Here is a 16,904-nt window from a genome sequence, read left to right as displayed (position 1 = left end):
AACGCGAAATATTAAATTTGAAGTTTGATGAATAAAGAATAGAGTTTCAAATGCATGATTGAGGAAATAATTGAGAAGCCTTGCAACATATGAATGAAGTTAGTGTATTTTTCTACTCCTCTACTTTAATCTGGCATTTAAATAACCAAAAAGTCTAATATAAGTACATACATAATTAAACTCTTTGAAAAAGTGTACGCTCTATGGCCTATAAAAGCATTGTTTACAAAGTGTAACTGTACTATAATGTCGCCAAAAAAGCATTGTTGTTGTTTTTTTTTTTTTTTGACCTGGAAACTGGCACCTTTACTTTGTTTGGTGCCATAGATATACTATAAAAAAAAAGTATACTTTTGCCGCCATTTTCCCGCGCGTTGGAAAATAAATTGGAAAATTTTTGTTTCATTTAAAATTACGTCGTCGTAGAAAAAGTATTGTATGCAACGTTGTATAACTAGGTCAAAAAATGCTCGTGGCGTCTCTTATTGCGATGTTCGCCAAGGCTCACATCGCAACTCACGCCACTCGCATTTTTTGACCCTTCTTATACAACTGTTGCATAAAATACTATAGTGATCACGCGAGCACGGTGGCGTTACATGTACTCCATTATAATATGATGTGATTGATGACAGCGGCGACACCAGCGCCGCGCTGCGCCCGCGCCGCTCCCACAGTACGCCGCGCGCGCAGTGAATCATCAACATTTTAATAAAACTTCTTTGAATACCGGTATGAATAGTTTCGATGTTATTAACGTCGTTACTACTATTCAGTTTTTTTGTATTCAAAACAGCTTCGGATTTGAGCGCACAGCGAAGATTTTTAATTAAATAAGCCAAGAGTTAATTAGCATGAGATGTGCGGCCGCGCCGGCAGCGGAGCGCGGCGGCCGGAGCGGTGCAGCGGCCGCCACGCATGCGCGGGCCGCGGCCGGCCCGCCCGCACTGCGGCCACACCGCGCCGGAGCTCATTATCGCGCAGCGGATAATTGAAAATCGCGAGATCATTACAATATTTAGACAATTATTCATCGTAATTACTAATTCCCACTGTACGAACGTACGTTGCGTCTCGTCTAATTATACTCGAGCGCCGCGGAGCATGTGAGCGGGCCGCAGCCGCCCGCGCCGCGGTTTCATCACAGTTTACTGCTGCGACTTTACTCATTATTGTGGACGTCACGAGTGTAGTGTAGTAGTCTGTGCAACCTCCATACATTTATATGTATTCGTTCGTATGTTACACTTGTGTGTAGGTATTTGTTTGTCACAGGTTCGTGTCCCGCTGTATGTGGGAACGTGGCGGTCGCCGGTGATGCGCGCGCGCACGCAACCCGCCCGGCCTAGATCGTTATCTACACCGACTTCACTCGCATGTACGGTATTTTCTGTGCGGATTGTCGACTGCCATAAATTGTCAGTCGTATCGTTTAGGTCTTCGTTGAACCCAGAGCGCGCAGTGTGTGCAGCCAGCAACAGTCAGCAGCACCGAGGTGAGACAGTCGGCGGCCGCGACATGCTAATGCAATATTTGCGGCTTCACGCGGAAACCAGGCAAATGTCTCGCCGAGTATGTTAATGTGATCGCTTTTTACACGCACTTATAAGATATCGCCACTTTAAATCCCTAATTTCTAATGACGTTTTGCATGAAACGCAGAAAGTAGGGTCAACCAAACGAGACCGGAAGGAAAGTAATGATATGGTGTGCGTCTTATTAGGGTGTGTCGCCGAGTGTGTGTGAGCAGCGGGCGTGCGGGGCGGGGGGGCGACACAGGCAGCGAGGGCCGCCTCAACCACTTGCGTAGAGCGCATCTTCGACGAGCCGCTACAATAGATGACTATACACAGACGTAATCACCGGTCGCGTCGATTAAATCATGAACGAATCGACGCCTGTTTTCCGTAGCACGTATACATTGTGCAGCACTGTGAGAAGCGCCGGCCTTGACCCGCGCAGGTGCGCACGCGCACGCGCCGATATCCGCGCGCATGTCGCTCACCCCCGCGGCACCGCGGGAGATGATGCAATGTTATTAATTTAAAAATGTGGCGTGTTGGTCGATAATCTAACATTAGTGATATACGTATAGCTGCAGTACTACGTGTAGGTAGTTGTAAAATGTAGTCAGTCAGTCAACGCAGGGTTGTGGCAGCGACAGCTAGGAGTCGGGTACGGCAGGGTGCTCCGTGTACGATACAGACGCGGCGGCGCATGCGCGGTGATTGATTCCCGCACCAACTGCGCCGGCGCTGCCGCGGAGTGCGCGCGCGCCACTTACCGGACTATTCCACTAATAATAACTGTGATCCCGTTGTGTTACCGCGTAATGTTCACAGCAATCTGAGCGCGCATTACGCGCCGGTAATCTCCACTCCTTAAATTATGTATCGTGTGAGCGACCGCATTTTATGCGCGTGACCAATTTTATCAACTCCATTTACATCTATTGTATCCGATCCAGTTGGAAGTACCGCCCGCCGATGATACCCGATCATTTCGATTTCGGAACACGATATGAATTATATTGGCCGTTGTTATATTTCTTACCAATATCATTTTGAGTAACAGTACATCCAATTATTTGATATTTTAAAATCGACGTGTCGTAATAAATAAATTCTTATAATGTTTGTGCAGTGATATTTAAATAAATAAGAATACAAAACATGAAGGGTTTAAAAAAGTAGTTAAATGTTGTTGTGTAAATGTCGCGTTGCTCTAGTTAGTGCGGGTGACGGGTCTCTGTGCACGGTGACCCGTTAACGAGCGTGTAGCGGGACCGTAACGTGCGCGCAGGTGCCCGTAACGGGACCCGCAAAGGTCAGCTCACCCCCGACGGCGGCGCGGGAAAGGTCTCGCGTGTCGCAGCTACCCCCGCGCCGGCGGCGGCCACTGCGGGCCGCTAGCTGGCTGAGGCACCAGGGACAATGGCAAATGCTGCACATTGTGGACACACATGAACGGTGAGGCGACATTAACGTGTTTATTGTTTGCGGGTTTACGAGCGGCGCACTCTCGGCTGCGCTGCTCGGCTAGTTATTCTAATGAATAGAACTTTCTTCCCGAGGGTGTTTGTTGCAGGTTTACGGCCTGCTCCGGCGTCTCGCTGTTGTGCAATTTTACTTTTCGATTGTTTCGTCGTTTTTTAACAGTTTCCGTCGCCGCTGGTGCAATAAATTAGAAAGTCCCCGACCCCCGTGCCTAATGTTTTTTGTTGCGATCGCTTTCTCCGACACAACGCCGCGGTAATCGTTTTAGTGGACACCCTTAGTTTGTGAAATGTTAAAAATATTAACAAATGAAACATTACAAAATAAACAAGTATTTATAAAACTTGTAACTGTAAAGTTAATTGTTTATGGCGAAACGGTTTATGGACCGTTGGACTCTAACCGAGAAACGATTGAACGTAGATACCCTCCGTCGACGTTACCCTGCGCACGAGCGGGGGACCTTTGGAAGGACTCATCTCGATGGTTGGTACGAGTGTTAGGAGGAGTGGCGCGACAGAACGCAGCGATTCGTAATTAAAAAGCGATAACAATAGGAAACTCACCCGAGTCCATGCCGGCGCGGTGATGAATGGTGCGTGAGCGCAGCGCGACTGGATGTCACCCCCACCAGGGCGCGGGCGCGGGCTAGACTTCGCCGCAGCCTGCCCATACATTATTCACCGCGCGATTAGCGCAAAAACTCAAATGTCAGAGCACGCGCGGCGGGGCGGGGGGACAGGGAGTAACGGGACCGGCGCGGGCGAGGGTGGCGCGACCTTTAGCCGCGCGCGCAGCCCGCTAGCTGCCCGCTGCCGCCGCTAATTATAGCTGACCCTGGCCTTTACAGCACCAGCGAGCCGTGCCTCCGCGCCGCTGGGCCGCGCCCCGAGCCGCGGCGGCGGCCGCGACCCGCGGTGGTCACATTTCCAGTCCCGTATTTTTTACCTCGCTACCAACAGCAAAGCGGAGCGAATCGTATCATTCGAATGCAATGCTACAATATTTCGAACACTGAGCCTGGGCTCGACCGCTATTGTACTCCACCATCGCGACGGCCACTCGTAAAAGTTCTTTTAACTTTTTTACCGCTGCTCCAGAATGAATCCAACAAAGAAAGTGACAACCTTTAGAAACGAATCGTCAACGTGAATATTCTGCTTATAGGTAAAATCCAACTCGTAGTAACGACAAAAAATATAAATAAGCTTGAACGTTGAACGTAAACCGATCTAAATTGCTTTTGTAACGGACAAAAAAGGTAGAGTGAGGTATATGTGAGTGATCGCCAGCGGCGGCCCCGACGTCGGCCAGCTTCCCGGAATGCTGCACCCGCTCGGGATCCCACACAAAGGATTTGCATACAGCGCCGCAATATTTTTTGCCAGGACGTCTATTGTCGGGCGGCCGCGTCGATGATGAGCGCGTTAGCGGTGGAGCAGTTACCTGCGTGCGCGGGCGCACTCGTAATGTATTCAGATATGCTAGAAAGGCAGGGTGCGTACGAGCAGCGCTACAAGTGGCCGGTGAGGCGCTGTGCCGTGGGCAGCAGGGTGACCCACACATAGCGCATGTACTGTTGCCTCTAGCAACCGAATCATGTATCACTCATTGAAAGTAATAATATTAACATCCTTGATACTCTGTGCACACTCTGCAACTTATTACACTTTTCTTTCAGGTATAATCCAAATAAATAAATTTAAATTTGTGATTTACGATGGGTGTTCAACGAAGTTACGGAGCCTTAACCATAATTTACGTTTCACAATATTCAAATGCCACCCGGACACACCTAGTGAAATGGAATTTTGTGCATAAAAAATTGCGCAGGTAGCGGGCGCGCATGCGCGTGTGTGAGCTCTGAGCGGCCGAGAGCGGGGGTGGAGGGGGGAGGGAATGCATATAGATGAGACGCTAATGTCGACAAATGAGGCCGTAAACTTGCAGCTATGTGTGATATGCCAGCATTTGCATAGCAAGGAGGGAAGTGCGCGTGCAGGGGTGCCGCATAGTTAGCGATCATACAGTGAATGTAATCTGTGAAGCTCCATGCAACCTGCGCACCCCACACGGCGCACGGCCGTGGCGCACGCGAGCAGCTGCCGCGACTCGTTACCGCACAAATGTCACTCAAATGTCAACATTCCCACCAGCACACATCTTACATAAGAACAACTTCATTATTAAGTAACCTGTTACCAGAATCAGACATCATCATAACACTGGCAGGCCGCGCGCGGCCCGCGTGCCAGCCCTCCGGCGCGCCGCCAGCACCTACTGCAGTTCTCAGCCGACGACATTTTAACGACCGAACGCGTTCAGCCTTACATGTGAAACGACAGTTAAAGTTTTTCACGCATCATGGAACTATTTGCATATGCGTGTATCATTGCGAGCGAGTATTTACTTTAGATCCTAAAAAGGCAGAGTAACGTCCGCGCGGTGTGCTATGTGGCACGGCACGCATGCGCCGGCGGCCCATTGTGCGCGTCCCAATACGTTTGCTAATAAATCTTAGATTTAGGAAAAAATATCTATTGACGTGGTTCGCACAAAAACGGCAGGATCGCGCAGATGCGCAGGTACCGGCCGCTGCGCCCGCGCATTTCGTTTACTCCCCACAAAAGACATCAACGCGGCGTTACTGGCACACTTCTATATAAAGGTGCCAGCAAATCAAAATTCTCCCGCATCGTACGCGCTGTCAGAAATTTCAGTTAAAAGTAGGTATGTATATGGAATTATAGTCACTACCGCAGAACGTCATCAGATTTTTTAAAGTAACAAAACAGTTATTTATTTATTTCAGTCGACCTTACCATTTCTGCAATAGTGATTAGAATCCCATATGAAACTATAATTCTGACAGCGAGACGATGCGGAAGTATTCTTGTCTGCCCCCAGACCACACGACACCAACGCGTTGTGGTGTATCACAATAATAAATATAATTATGAATATAATGTAGAATGACATAAATATGTTTCTACATACAGATATTATATGAATAATGTAATCTGTTCATGTTATCAACGTAAGATTTGAATAAATTAGAAAATCACAACGAATAGGTACCTACGTACAATTTTTTTTTGTTGGATCAATTTTTAATTTTCAACTAGTCACGCTTACAAGGTTTTAATTGTACTGATTTGAAGATCAGTGTGTACAATTAGATTAATGACAATAACGGCGATGTAACACATTAAAAAATACTACTCAAATAAATAATTAAGGGTCACTTAGAATTTTATAGACTCGAATTAAGTGTTTGTAAGCAACATTTAATTAGTATTTTATGATTTCTGGTACCTACTAAAACAAGTATATTAAAACATAAACAAACATAGATATGTAGAAACATAATTACCTACTTACTTATAACAATAAGACGATATGGTTTCGTCATACATTGATGTATAATTGTTAATAGCTGTAGTCATACATACAGTAAAAAATAAAAATAAATAAAATAAAAATCTTTATTCGTTTTAGACAACATTTTCTTTTAAATGCTAGTTGACCCAAGCCCCCCTTTAAACTGGGAAAGTCTGTGTTAGGAGGCTTGGCTCTTCCTTATCTTAACTTACTTAATTAGTGACTTATTATACCAAATATGTATGTATTATATCTATGTCTTTCCTTAATGTATATTTTTATCATTGTTTTATATTTTTATTTCTGTACTTAGGAGTGCAGATGGATGTGTGTGTGCGTGTGTGTGCATGTAGGCAATGTGTGCAGTGCATGCATACGTGTGCGCGCTTATGTATATTTGGCCTTTGACAGTGGAATGTGGCCTTTACTGAGGATAGTATACACTGACGTGTGTACAATTGTAGAACCACCTACGGTCAATTCAACATTTTGTAGTTTTATAGGTAAGTGGAGCATTTCTTGTAACAACAACAAATACTAAATATATTGCGCACAATTTAGGACGTGTACATAATGTACTGCATTGTGTGGAGGAAATATGTATTTATAAATTATGGGTAGGTACATAATAATATTAAATGATCCATCATGATGGACACACTCTCTCCGTGTGATCTGCACCAGTCAGCGTCAACTTGGAGACTAATAATAACGAACGATAACTTTATCACGTAAGATCAATGCGTACACATAACAGGCCGCCCGCGGCCCCCGGGGGCCCTGCAGCTGAGGTCCACGAAGTTATCACGACCATCAACATTATTAGAATTTAAATATAAATCACAATGGGAGTCTAACTTTTGTAAGGATTATATTTTTGTTCATTAATAATATCATACATACGTGTTTTATCTTTAGAACGGCACTGCAATGTCTAAAAATTAATGCTTATTGCCGCCAACTAATTAGTAGGTAATCTGCGTTAGCTCAGTCTTTCACAATCATTGCCAATTTTTAATGATAGTAATCAAATTAACTAACGATTTTCCCAAAAGTTATTTATAATATTGACATAACTTCCTTGAATATTTTCGCTACACGCCGCCGGTAGCTTGATGGGTGTAATACAAGCGAATATATTCAACATATTTTATTTCCTTTTCCCAAATATCTGGCTACTATCATAGAGGTGACCACTGTGAGTGTTTGTTAGGTCGTCTGTCCGTCATACAGGTGCATCAAAACACACACAACATAAACAGGTACGCATAGTGAGCACAAATGTGTGACAATTACAACACGCAGGGCAACATTCCGGCAAAACAACGACTTTAAAGATAATTACGAGGGGATCGTGTCGTTTTAGCGAACTTTAGTTGATGTTCATACTCGCATTATAGCACACAACTGCAGTGGGTATATTATAACATGTACTTACTACGGCCTAACTTTTTGTGGAGAGTACTGTCTACGCGTTTGAGGTTTGCATGAATTTCTTTCATCGCGGTTATAACAAAGTATATTTACTTTTATGATATAATTGATCGGACCCGGAATGTTCAGACGTTGTGGATGCATATTGTGATCTGGTGAAGTACCCCGGCCAGCACCGGCGTGTCTGCCTCTCTAAGCGAGCGCCAGCAACATGGACGTATGGTAATGAGGGACGAGGCCGCACCGCGCCCTAATTACCGTCTTACGCTAATTTCAAAACTTGTTCAATTAAATAAACCTCATTATGTTAATGATATGTAGATTAATAATTATAGTTCATAAGTAAGTAATTAGGAGCGCTAGCGCTGAGAGTGTTCGGTGGAGCTGCGTGGCGGGTGAGGTGAAACGAGGGGCGGCCGGGCGTCACCCGGCGCGGGGGCAGCATCGTCGCGGCGACATGTCACGCACTGCTCAGGTGCCAACAGCACATCACTGTGATGTCATTGAAACTAAGTACGTACACTATTATAATCGTAGTGAGGTCCGGTCGCAGGCGGCGGCTGACGCCCGTGAAGCACGCGCGACATAAAAACCGGACGGTTTCTCCGGACGACGCTTTTTACTCACCGACCCATTCATCCCGTAATTAACGCGAGTAAAAAATGGTCCTCAGACGAAAATTAGAAATGTTTCGGTGTCGCAGCGAGCGCACAAAAAGCGGCTCAGCTGTGAATTTGTATTAATTTAATTATGTTGTCGTTTTGTCTCGCGCGTCACGCTCCGCCCGGCGGCGGCGCGGCGGTCGCGGGTCGCGGCGACGCGCGACGCGGTGACGCGGTGACCGCGGATGTAGCTCACAGAGCGATATAAAAACTTAATTAGATATTGGTCGGAGCCCGCGCCTTCCGCGACCGCGACAGACGCGCCAGGCAACTGTGAGCCTTGTTCACTCACCTTTAAGGTCAAGCACCATCTGCGTGTTGAAGAAGCCGCTGACGTCACCGCGGCCCGCCACTGCAACAACAATATTATAATGTAATTAGAGATAACACTTAATTACAAGGCGGCGGAATGTTTCGGCCGATCGTTAAAATCGTGTTTAGCAAGTCTGCACAAACAAACATAGAAGCTCGCATGCATCGGGACATGATCCCCGCACTGCTCGCTTCACATCACTACACGTTTGGGTAAAAATATAGCATTGATAAAGCCCAAAAAATCTAGGTAAATCAGTTTTGTTATTGGGATCAGTGCGTGTCAGTAGGAATCTCCGGCCACACGTCTCGCCGCCGCCGGAGCAGTGCGTGCCCGCGCCCCGGCGGCATGAGAACTGTGACGTCACGGTGACGCGGCGCGTCGCCACCATCACTGCACGCACTGCCTACACCGCTGCACGGCTGCACCGCGCCGACACATGTGTACTCGAGTAGAGGACGGCCCGCGCCCTACGGCCACTGGGAGACATTTTTCATTCATTTAAATAAAGACACGTAATGTGTTTTCAGAAAGGTCCGTTTCAGAAAAAGTGTAGCCTGTGCTTGGTAAATTATGGAGGGTCCGGCGGCCATTCATGCGATGCATTGCCGAGTTCCAAGATAAAGTTGGGAAAGGCCTAAAAGATAGCATCGCATTAAGCCGGGAGGGAAATAAACGATGCGTTTGGGATGGTTTCTATTTAAAGCGGGGTCAGGTGGCGGCTCCCCGGGGGCCGCCGCGGACCTACTCACACACTCCATAAATCGTCCCCATTTGGCTAACCCGAGAATCAAAGAAAGGTAATTCGCAATGTTTAAATCCAATTTAAAAGAAGAAAGAGCGAGGGTGAGCGCGCCGGCTGAATGTAAATCGCAGAACTCCGACAAACCGTTTATTGTTACCCGGCGGGCGCGGCGGGCCCGGCGGCGTGGCCGGCGTGTCGCGCTGGCCGCCTCGCCGGCACACGGGGCGCGACACGCGACACACGGCGCGAGGGCCGCGGTGCGTCGCCAGGTGATATAAATCAGCGGCCGGCGGAAGGGTTGCAAATAAATATTATCCCCGGGTACCGGCCATCTCCCCACTAATATTGTAAGAGGAGCGCATTATAAGGTCGTTGCGACGACTTGCGAAAATATATTCCGTGGAGCGTGTAAATAAAGCGGCGAGGGCGAGGGTCGCCGCTATTCAACTGAACAACTTATGTTAAACATTCTAAATTCACCAAAAATAACTTCCCTCTGGAGCACTTCAAAGGAAACCTCTCACAACTTGCTTCCCGTGAGGATCTGCGTTAGTGAAATGCAAGTAAGGTCGAGCTGATGAACATTTCCTTTCGTTTATATTTACAAATCCTATTAATGTATATATGGTCGTAAGGCCCAAAGTCCTTTAAAATCCAAATCCCATTGTTTAACTATTGTGTCTGGAAATCCGGGCCTTACGAGGATATAACGCCTAGAAATGTATCTTCTGATTATCGCGTATTTTCTTTACTTAGTTTTTTTGTAATTCATAGAAAGTGTTATGTTAGCAATTTGACAACTTGTCTTGATAGACAGCTCATTTTCCACACTTTCGCCGAGTGTCCGTCTCATATGGTTCTCTAAAACAATGTGACGTGCCAGGCGTGGAGAGCCCGCGCTGCAGCAGGTCGGCGCCGGCGCATGCGCCACTCGCGATGGAAAGCTGCTCTCTTGTCGCAATTTGTTACATCAAACATTGTGATTGCGCCGCACTACACACGCAGCGGGGAAATGTGGTTTTTACTTCACGTACTTAATGTAATAACATTGATTCATTATAACTCGCTACAACAACCTGGCCGACAGCCGCCGCCGTCGTCCGCGATACAAAAACCGCTCTCATTATGCACATACCTAAATGCACATTTTTCATGACACATGCGCGACTCCGTGGAGCATGTCTAACTGTTTTCATCTAATTTGTGAAGATTGGAATATCATGCCCGTTTATGCTTCAATTTCTGTCATCCATATTAATGGCAGCGGTGTGGGTAGCGGGGGGCGGGGGGCGGGTGACGAGTACACCGAAACTAAACAGACTCATCCACATTGTCATATTCGATGCCAGATTTCTAACTGCGTTGAAACTGCATTGATTTTGTTTGTATTTATCTGCTACTGCAGGAAGACAATTGGTAAAGTATGTTATCATTTACTAAAACGTAAAAGCCGTTTGAGATTGAATTGAAACATACTTGCAATATTTCACGAATAAATAAAATTTGAGATTGAAATTTGTATTCTGCCCACATGTGCGTCAGTCAGGGCAGGTGCCTACAAGTGGAGGTATACATGCCTTATTTATTTGAATTAAATAAGTAGTAGAGACAATTACTTATTACAAGTACTATACAGTACAGTTTCAGTACAGTAATATTAACTTGACACTAATTATAGAGTTCTCATACGCGAGGGCACCGCGTGCGGCTGCGTGTGGCTGCGAGTTGTTTGTGACGGTGCTTTTGATACTGAAGCTAAGAAAACCTAAAACTTTTGTGTTTAATTTAGGTAGTGGTTAATGGTTATTTAAGTAGTCACATTCATTTCCAATATGTATTACCTTTTTTATGTTTGATTCACAATGGCAAAGCTGTTGTATCAATCAACGCGAGCAAGTGATAGGCGGGAGTGTGAATCAATTTAAATATAACAACATAAAGATAATATAAACAGACTGTAGACGTCCCACTGTTGGGCACAGGTATGGAGCATTAATATAGTTGCTTTAGTGGAGGTTTTTTTACGGCTAGTATCCGGGACCATCGGCATAACATGCCGTCCGAAGCACGGAATCTTAATCTTAATTTATCAAACAATCAGGTCCTCAATCGAAACAGGCCCTCTAAGATCGTGATATGAACGCTCAACAGTGGTTGACCACGGAAAATATTACAAAACAAAACATGAAACATGCCGGTAGCCCGGGGGAGACCAGGAGGGCTGGCGGTGACAGGAGGCCGCGTGGGCCGCGCGCTGCCCTCACCACCCTATCGTCAGGTACAGCCACGCTGCACCACTCGTATACTTTGCCGGCGGTTTCTTTGCTTAACCTACGTATCGGTGATCGAATATTCGAGCGATTATTTACCTTAAGTGGTTGACAAATACGATAGCATTTTTGTATTGGAAACACCCCGCGACACCGGGGCGGACAAGACAAGACCCGATAGCAAAATACAGGGAGCGCTGGAACAGTACCGATTTCTGCAGACAAGTTTGCGGGTGGACTAATATGGGAACCTTTTTTATATCGAAAAATACCTATGTCCTCGTCGTCCTCAGACCCTCACGATCTACAAATAATAATATGTTTTAAGGAAACCTACAAAATTTTAAACTACTTACTTATAAGTATTGTTTTATTCGACCCCGGAATTTTCATCATCGAAATAAATTGATTGTGACGATTGTCCGATGTAAATGTTTTTAATATTTTTATTATTATTTTAAGAGGCCGCTTTTATAACATTTGACCTCTTTGTAAGAAGTTTAGGAGAATAACCGCCCGAATATCCGATCACTTGTTCGTCTTATTCCCGCTACAATATACCAGGCTAGAACATAATTACGAATACATTGCACCTGGCATATTAAAAAGATAGTTTTTAGATAGAATTACTTACTTTATAAACCATAATCATACAACTAAAAGAATTAAGCAACCATATTTTAATTCTATTTGGAATAGAAGTTCTATTTGGTTTGCATTGCTTTTCATTTCAACAATTATTATTCCGAGATCCTTATTTATAAAGTTTATGTTTTATCTGCACACACATTTCTAAAACGCTATACCTAATAAGTAAAAATCTATACCCAATAAAACTTAACTTTAATCCGTTTACTTAAACATAACATATATCACACAACAAAAATGATTCGTCAGACAATAAGAACAAATAACATCGCACCTTGATTGACGTCGCCGCGGACGGAACTCACTAATTTGGGTTATTTATCGAAATACTACCTAACTACATACTTTTTAAAATAATAATTCCATCAAAAATTCGCTTAATTAAGTGTCGTATTGTAAGAAAAGGTAATAACTCCTTATGTATAGTGTAAAACATTACGCCGACAGAAATCGGTTACAATACTATCCTGAGGCAGCATCGTACAAAACGTACGTAAGACATGATAATATCTTCTCTAATGGCAGTTTATTCATTTCAATTTGTTTTGTCATCGTAGTATTATTGTGAACAAATTTGAATGACTGTGAGCTTCAATGTTAAAAAAAAATATCCGTTTTGAATGAGTCTCCACACATTTGTGAGAAAAGATGAATATACTGCGACGCACCCCGGCCGATACTGCGATAGGGGAAATTGATAATAAAGTAATTTCAATATCCTTGCCATCGTTGTCATTAATTGTAATCTGACGTTTTATTTCGCAAGTAGAATGGTTGTACTTATCATAAATACCGTTGGTTATTCTAATTAAATTATATTTATGGAGCCTTTACTCGGATATACTTTGTTCAGAATATGTAAATAAATTATTGACATAATTAAATCGCAAAAGTCTGAAGAACTTCATCGATTTACTGAACTAAGGACATGTGTTACATTATTTTGTTATGATGTGCAAGGATGGTCCTCATAGCATGGGAACAGCAAGACATGGCGGGCCACAGGCACGCAGCTCGCAGCCCTCCCGCGCTCGCCGGCACATTGTGTGTGCAGAGTGTGTCAACACACCGACATAATACTACTCATATTACGACACAGCACATATTTATATTTACTCTTCGGTTATTAAGAAATAAAATTACTGCTTGATATACGAAAGTAAGAAAAGATGCGAGTTTGGTAAGATGAAGTTATCCTGTACGGCGGCGTGAAGTTCATGATAGACAGATGCGGCTGCAGACGGTGGTTGACCCCGCGCGCCGCTAATTACGTCACGGGGAGGCTCGCACACCGCGCCACACACGCCGCCCTATATACGAAAATCGATTGTTGCGCTAACGGGAACAAGTTCAACAGCCAGCTTAATATCGGGTAATGTTTACGAGTGTGCGGCCGATGCGCAATTCTAATCGTGTTGTCATAAGCTGAATATTGTGACGCGACCTACACGGGAGTCCTCCGCGCGCACCCTGCATCGTCCGCGTGGCGTGCAGCCCGGTGCGAGGCCACTGCGGGCCGGCGGCGCTCGCGGCACTTTAGCCTATTTTGCATTTGCTTTTAAAACCAGACTCAATTATTAATGTTTTAAGTGTGTAATAAAACTTAAGTACAATATAAATTCAATTATAATAAAGTAAATGGCTTTTTTGCCAGAAATAAATCGTACCCAGCATTATTATTCAAATGATCTTGTTTTAAAGTGAGTAGGTAATAATAGTGCGAGGTATACCCGACGCGACGCCGCCAGTTAAACTTATACGCTACGTTAATTTTTGTCATTAGCAGTGATTAAACAAAAACTTATTCTTATTATACCAAGTGTTTGAGACTCCGTTTTATTGAGTGACACACTGCCTCTATCGCGCGCCTATATTCATAAAAGCTTAAAGAAACACCTCTTTCGGTACATAAAAATATTTAATTAATGTATAAAATAATGCAACGCAATGTATCGTTAATTTTGAATGCAATGACTTCGTGCCCATTATCATAAAATTAATTAGACTAGTATTAATACGTAAGATAAGTGTAATAAGATATACAAGAATATTCATGTTCATAATGGTAATTGTATTTCGGCGGCCTCACCCGCCGCCCGCGCGGTGCCCTCTATAAATTACAACAATCACTACTGTATAAATTAATCCAAATATTTGCCATTATACCGCGCGTATGAAACTATATATTTTTAACTCGGATTGACATATTCAAGAATAACATTGCAATTAGATCTAAGAGAATATAAAACTATAGAAGAGGTAACGTACGCTGAATTTCTGAGGATTGCAAGATGGTAAATGATCATTAGTGTTTGATCAGCAGGACTGTGTGTAAGTAAACAGGGGGGCTCTACCTGATACCTGGATTATTATTGAAGTCGTTGAGTATGGAATCTGAAAGTACCTCTGAAGTTAGTTTGTTGATTATAAGTAAGACAGATCCACGAAAGTGATAATGGAGTCATGGACACGGAGGTGTGCGAGGTGTCAAGTGCGATGCGACATAAGGCTTGCCCGGGCTGTATGCGCGCGCGCACGGCCACCGCTGCCGCTCCGCCTGCGCCGCGTCGCGTTATTACTCCACTAAACTACGCGTGACTCCATCACTGCTAATTTACTTACCTGGGCGACACCATTATTACACACGCATTACCTTAGAAAGTCTCCACCGATTGTACATCGATTACGTTATCATCATTTGCCGCTAATTCAATTGTTATTTTAGAATAATTCGACGGAGACATAAAAAGAGCCATTATAATGCGATTGTTGAGCTGAGGTGTCAGAGGAAATGAAGTCATTGTAACGAGCGACAGGCGACACTAGTCGCACGACGCGCGACATGAGTCAATACATTTATCTTACAAGTTTAATATATTAAAGGCGCGAGGGTCCGGCCGGCCGGGCGCGCTTTAAGAATCGACTCTCGATCCACAATAAAAAGGTGAAGTGCATTTGGGGCGTATCAAAGGAATCATTTTGCACACGAGTAGAGAGCGGGTGAGGTGACAAAGGGCAGCATAAAGAGAGTTAATATTATTTGTGTGTGGGGTGCGGCCGGGGCCGGTGGACGGCAACCCTTCCACGGCCGCGAGGATTACGACGACATAACTTGCTGACAGCCGACGACTGTCGCGCCAGCCACTGCATCTCCCATACTTATATTATTATGTCAGCAACAAATCAATACGTACTAAAAAGCTACTTGACTTTTCATTAACCTGTTAAGTGAGAGGAAGAGCCGTTAAGTAGGTAGATATGTTTCACATACAATTATGATAGGTAGAGCCACATTTGTGATCGCCTTACAGAACTTTCATAATAATAATCTTATTATTAGTTAATTACCTAGATATATTAATTAATCAGAATAATGAATGGGGTTAAATCTTTTTTCTTTTACATCAAGAAGAAACTACTTGCATTAGATATCGTCCACTTACAGTGAACGTCCCGTAAGCGGGTTTGGGTAAAATCCCATTCTGATGTGGTTACCATCAACAGAACCTCTATTTATTTCAATTAATTTCATTCCGGGTAAAAACTGAGATCACAAGTTTTTATCTGAATTGAAACTAGCTTTTCTATTTCGTGGTTTTGATAACAAAAACCACATCGAATTTTAACTACGAGGCGACGATAACTCGTGCGCATTGACAGCTGGGAGGTGTCTATAATGCCTAATAAATATACAATTATATCACCTGTGTCTTGGATCAGGTTACATTATGTTTCTTTGTATATTCAACTCTCTTTCAAGAAGCAAAAATCAGCAATTTAAAAGTTGTAGGTCGGTATAAATGATTTAACAGGTATATTGCATAGGTGAGGTACTCAAACAACGACTGAACTGTACCAGCCGGCAGCCCCGCGGACACCACTGGCTTGACCATTCGCTACTTGCAACTATGATTACAAACCTGAACCATAATTACATAATTATATCTAAGCTCTGTTTTTGTAACGTATTGATTTTATGCAACATTTCAATGGAAATGGTTTTATCATTATCACATTAGGTCTAAGTATTACCCTCCTCAAGTAGGTACCTACTACTGCTATTTTTATCTCTCAACTGTGATGAATCTGTCATAGATGTTTTCAAAATCTAAGCCCGTGCTTAATCCGTAAGCAATTGATTTTATTGTATTTACATTTGCTTATTATTACCTATTTAGCAATAAACAAATCCAAACTCAAAGCAAAATCTGCAATACGTGATGAAAATTGCTTAATGTAAATACCATAGTGTGTTACTTACAGTTCCGTCGAATTCCTCGATATAAATCACAAATATAAATATAGGTAGTAATGAAGATTAGCAAACTATAGCGGAGTGCACAGCGGTCACCGGTGAACACAAATGCGCCTAGCGGCCGGCGGGCGGCGGCGTGGCGCGGGCGGCGGCGGCAGGTATTACGTGCATGACTTCACTGACATTTAATATCGGTACAA

At 44.0% G+C, this 16,904-nt stretch overlaps 1 protein-coding gene across 1 annotated transcript in view; it reads right to left on the bottom strand.

The window, feature by feature from the left end:
• Positions 1-16,904, bottom strand: part of LOC126368335 (POU domain, class 2, transcription factor 2-like) — a 54,021-nt gene that overhangs the window by 24,324 nt on the left and 12,793 nt on the right. Inside the window, exon 5 of the mRNA XM_050012247.1 lies at positions 8,762-8,825. Within this exon, the coding sequence (XP_049868204.1) occupies positions 8,762-8,825 (64 nt within the window). The remainder of the gene's footprint in view (positions 1-8,761; positions 8,826-16,904) is intronic.

The sequence above is a fragment of the Pectinophora gossypiella genome, chromosome 7 (assembly GCF_024362695.1).
Source record: "Pectinophora gossypiella chromosome 7, ilPecGoss1.1, whole genome shotgun sequence".
In the NCBI taxonomy this organism is placed as follows: domain Eukaryota; kingdom Metazoa; phylum Arthropoda; class Insecta; order Lepidoptera; family Gelechiidae; genus Pectinophora; species Pectinophora gossypiella.
Note: the sequence above shows the minus strand (reverse complement) of the source record. Positions and strands in the feature narration are given on the sequence as shown.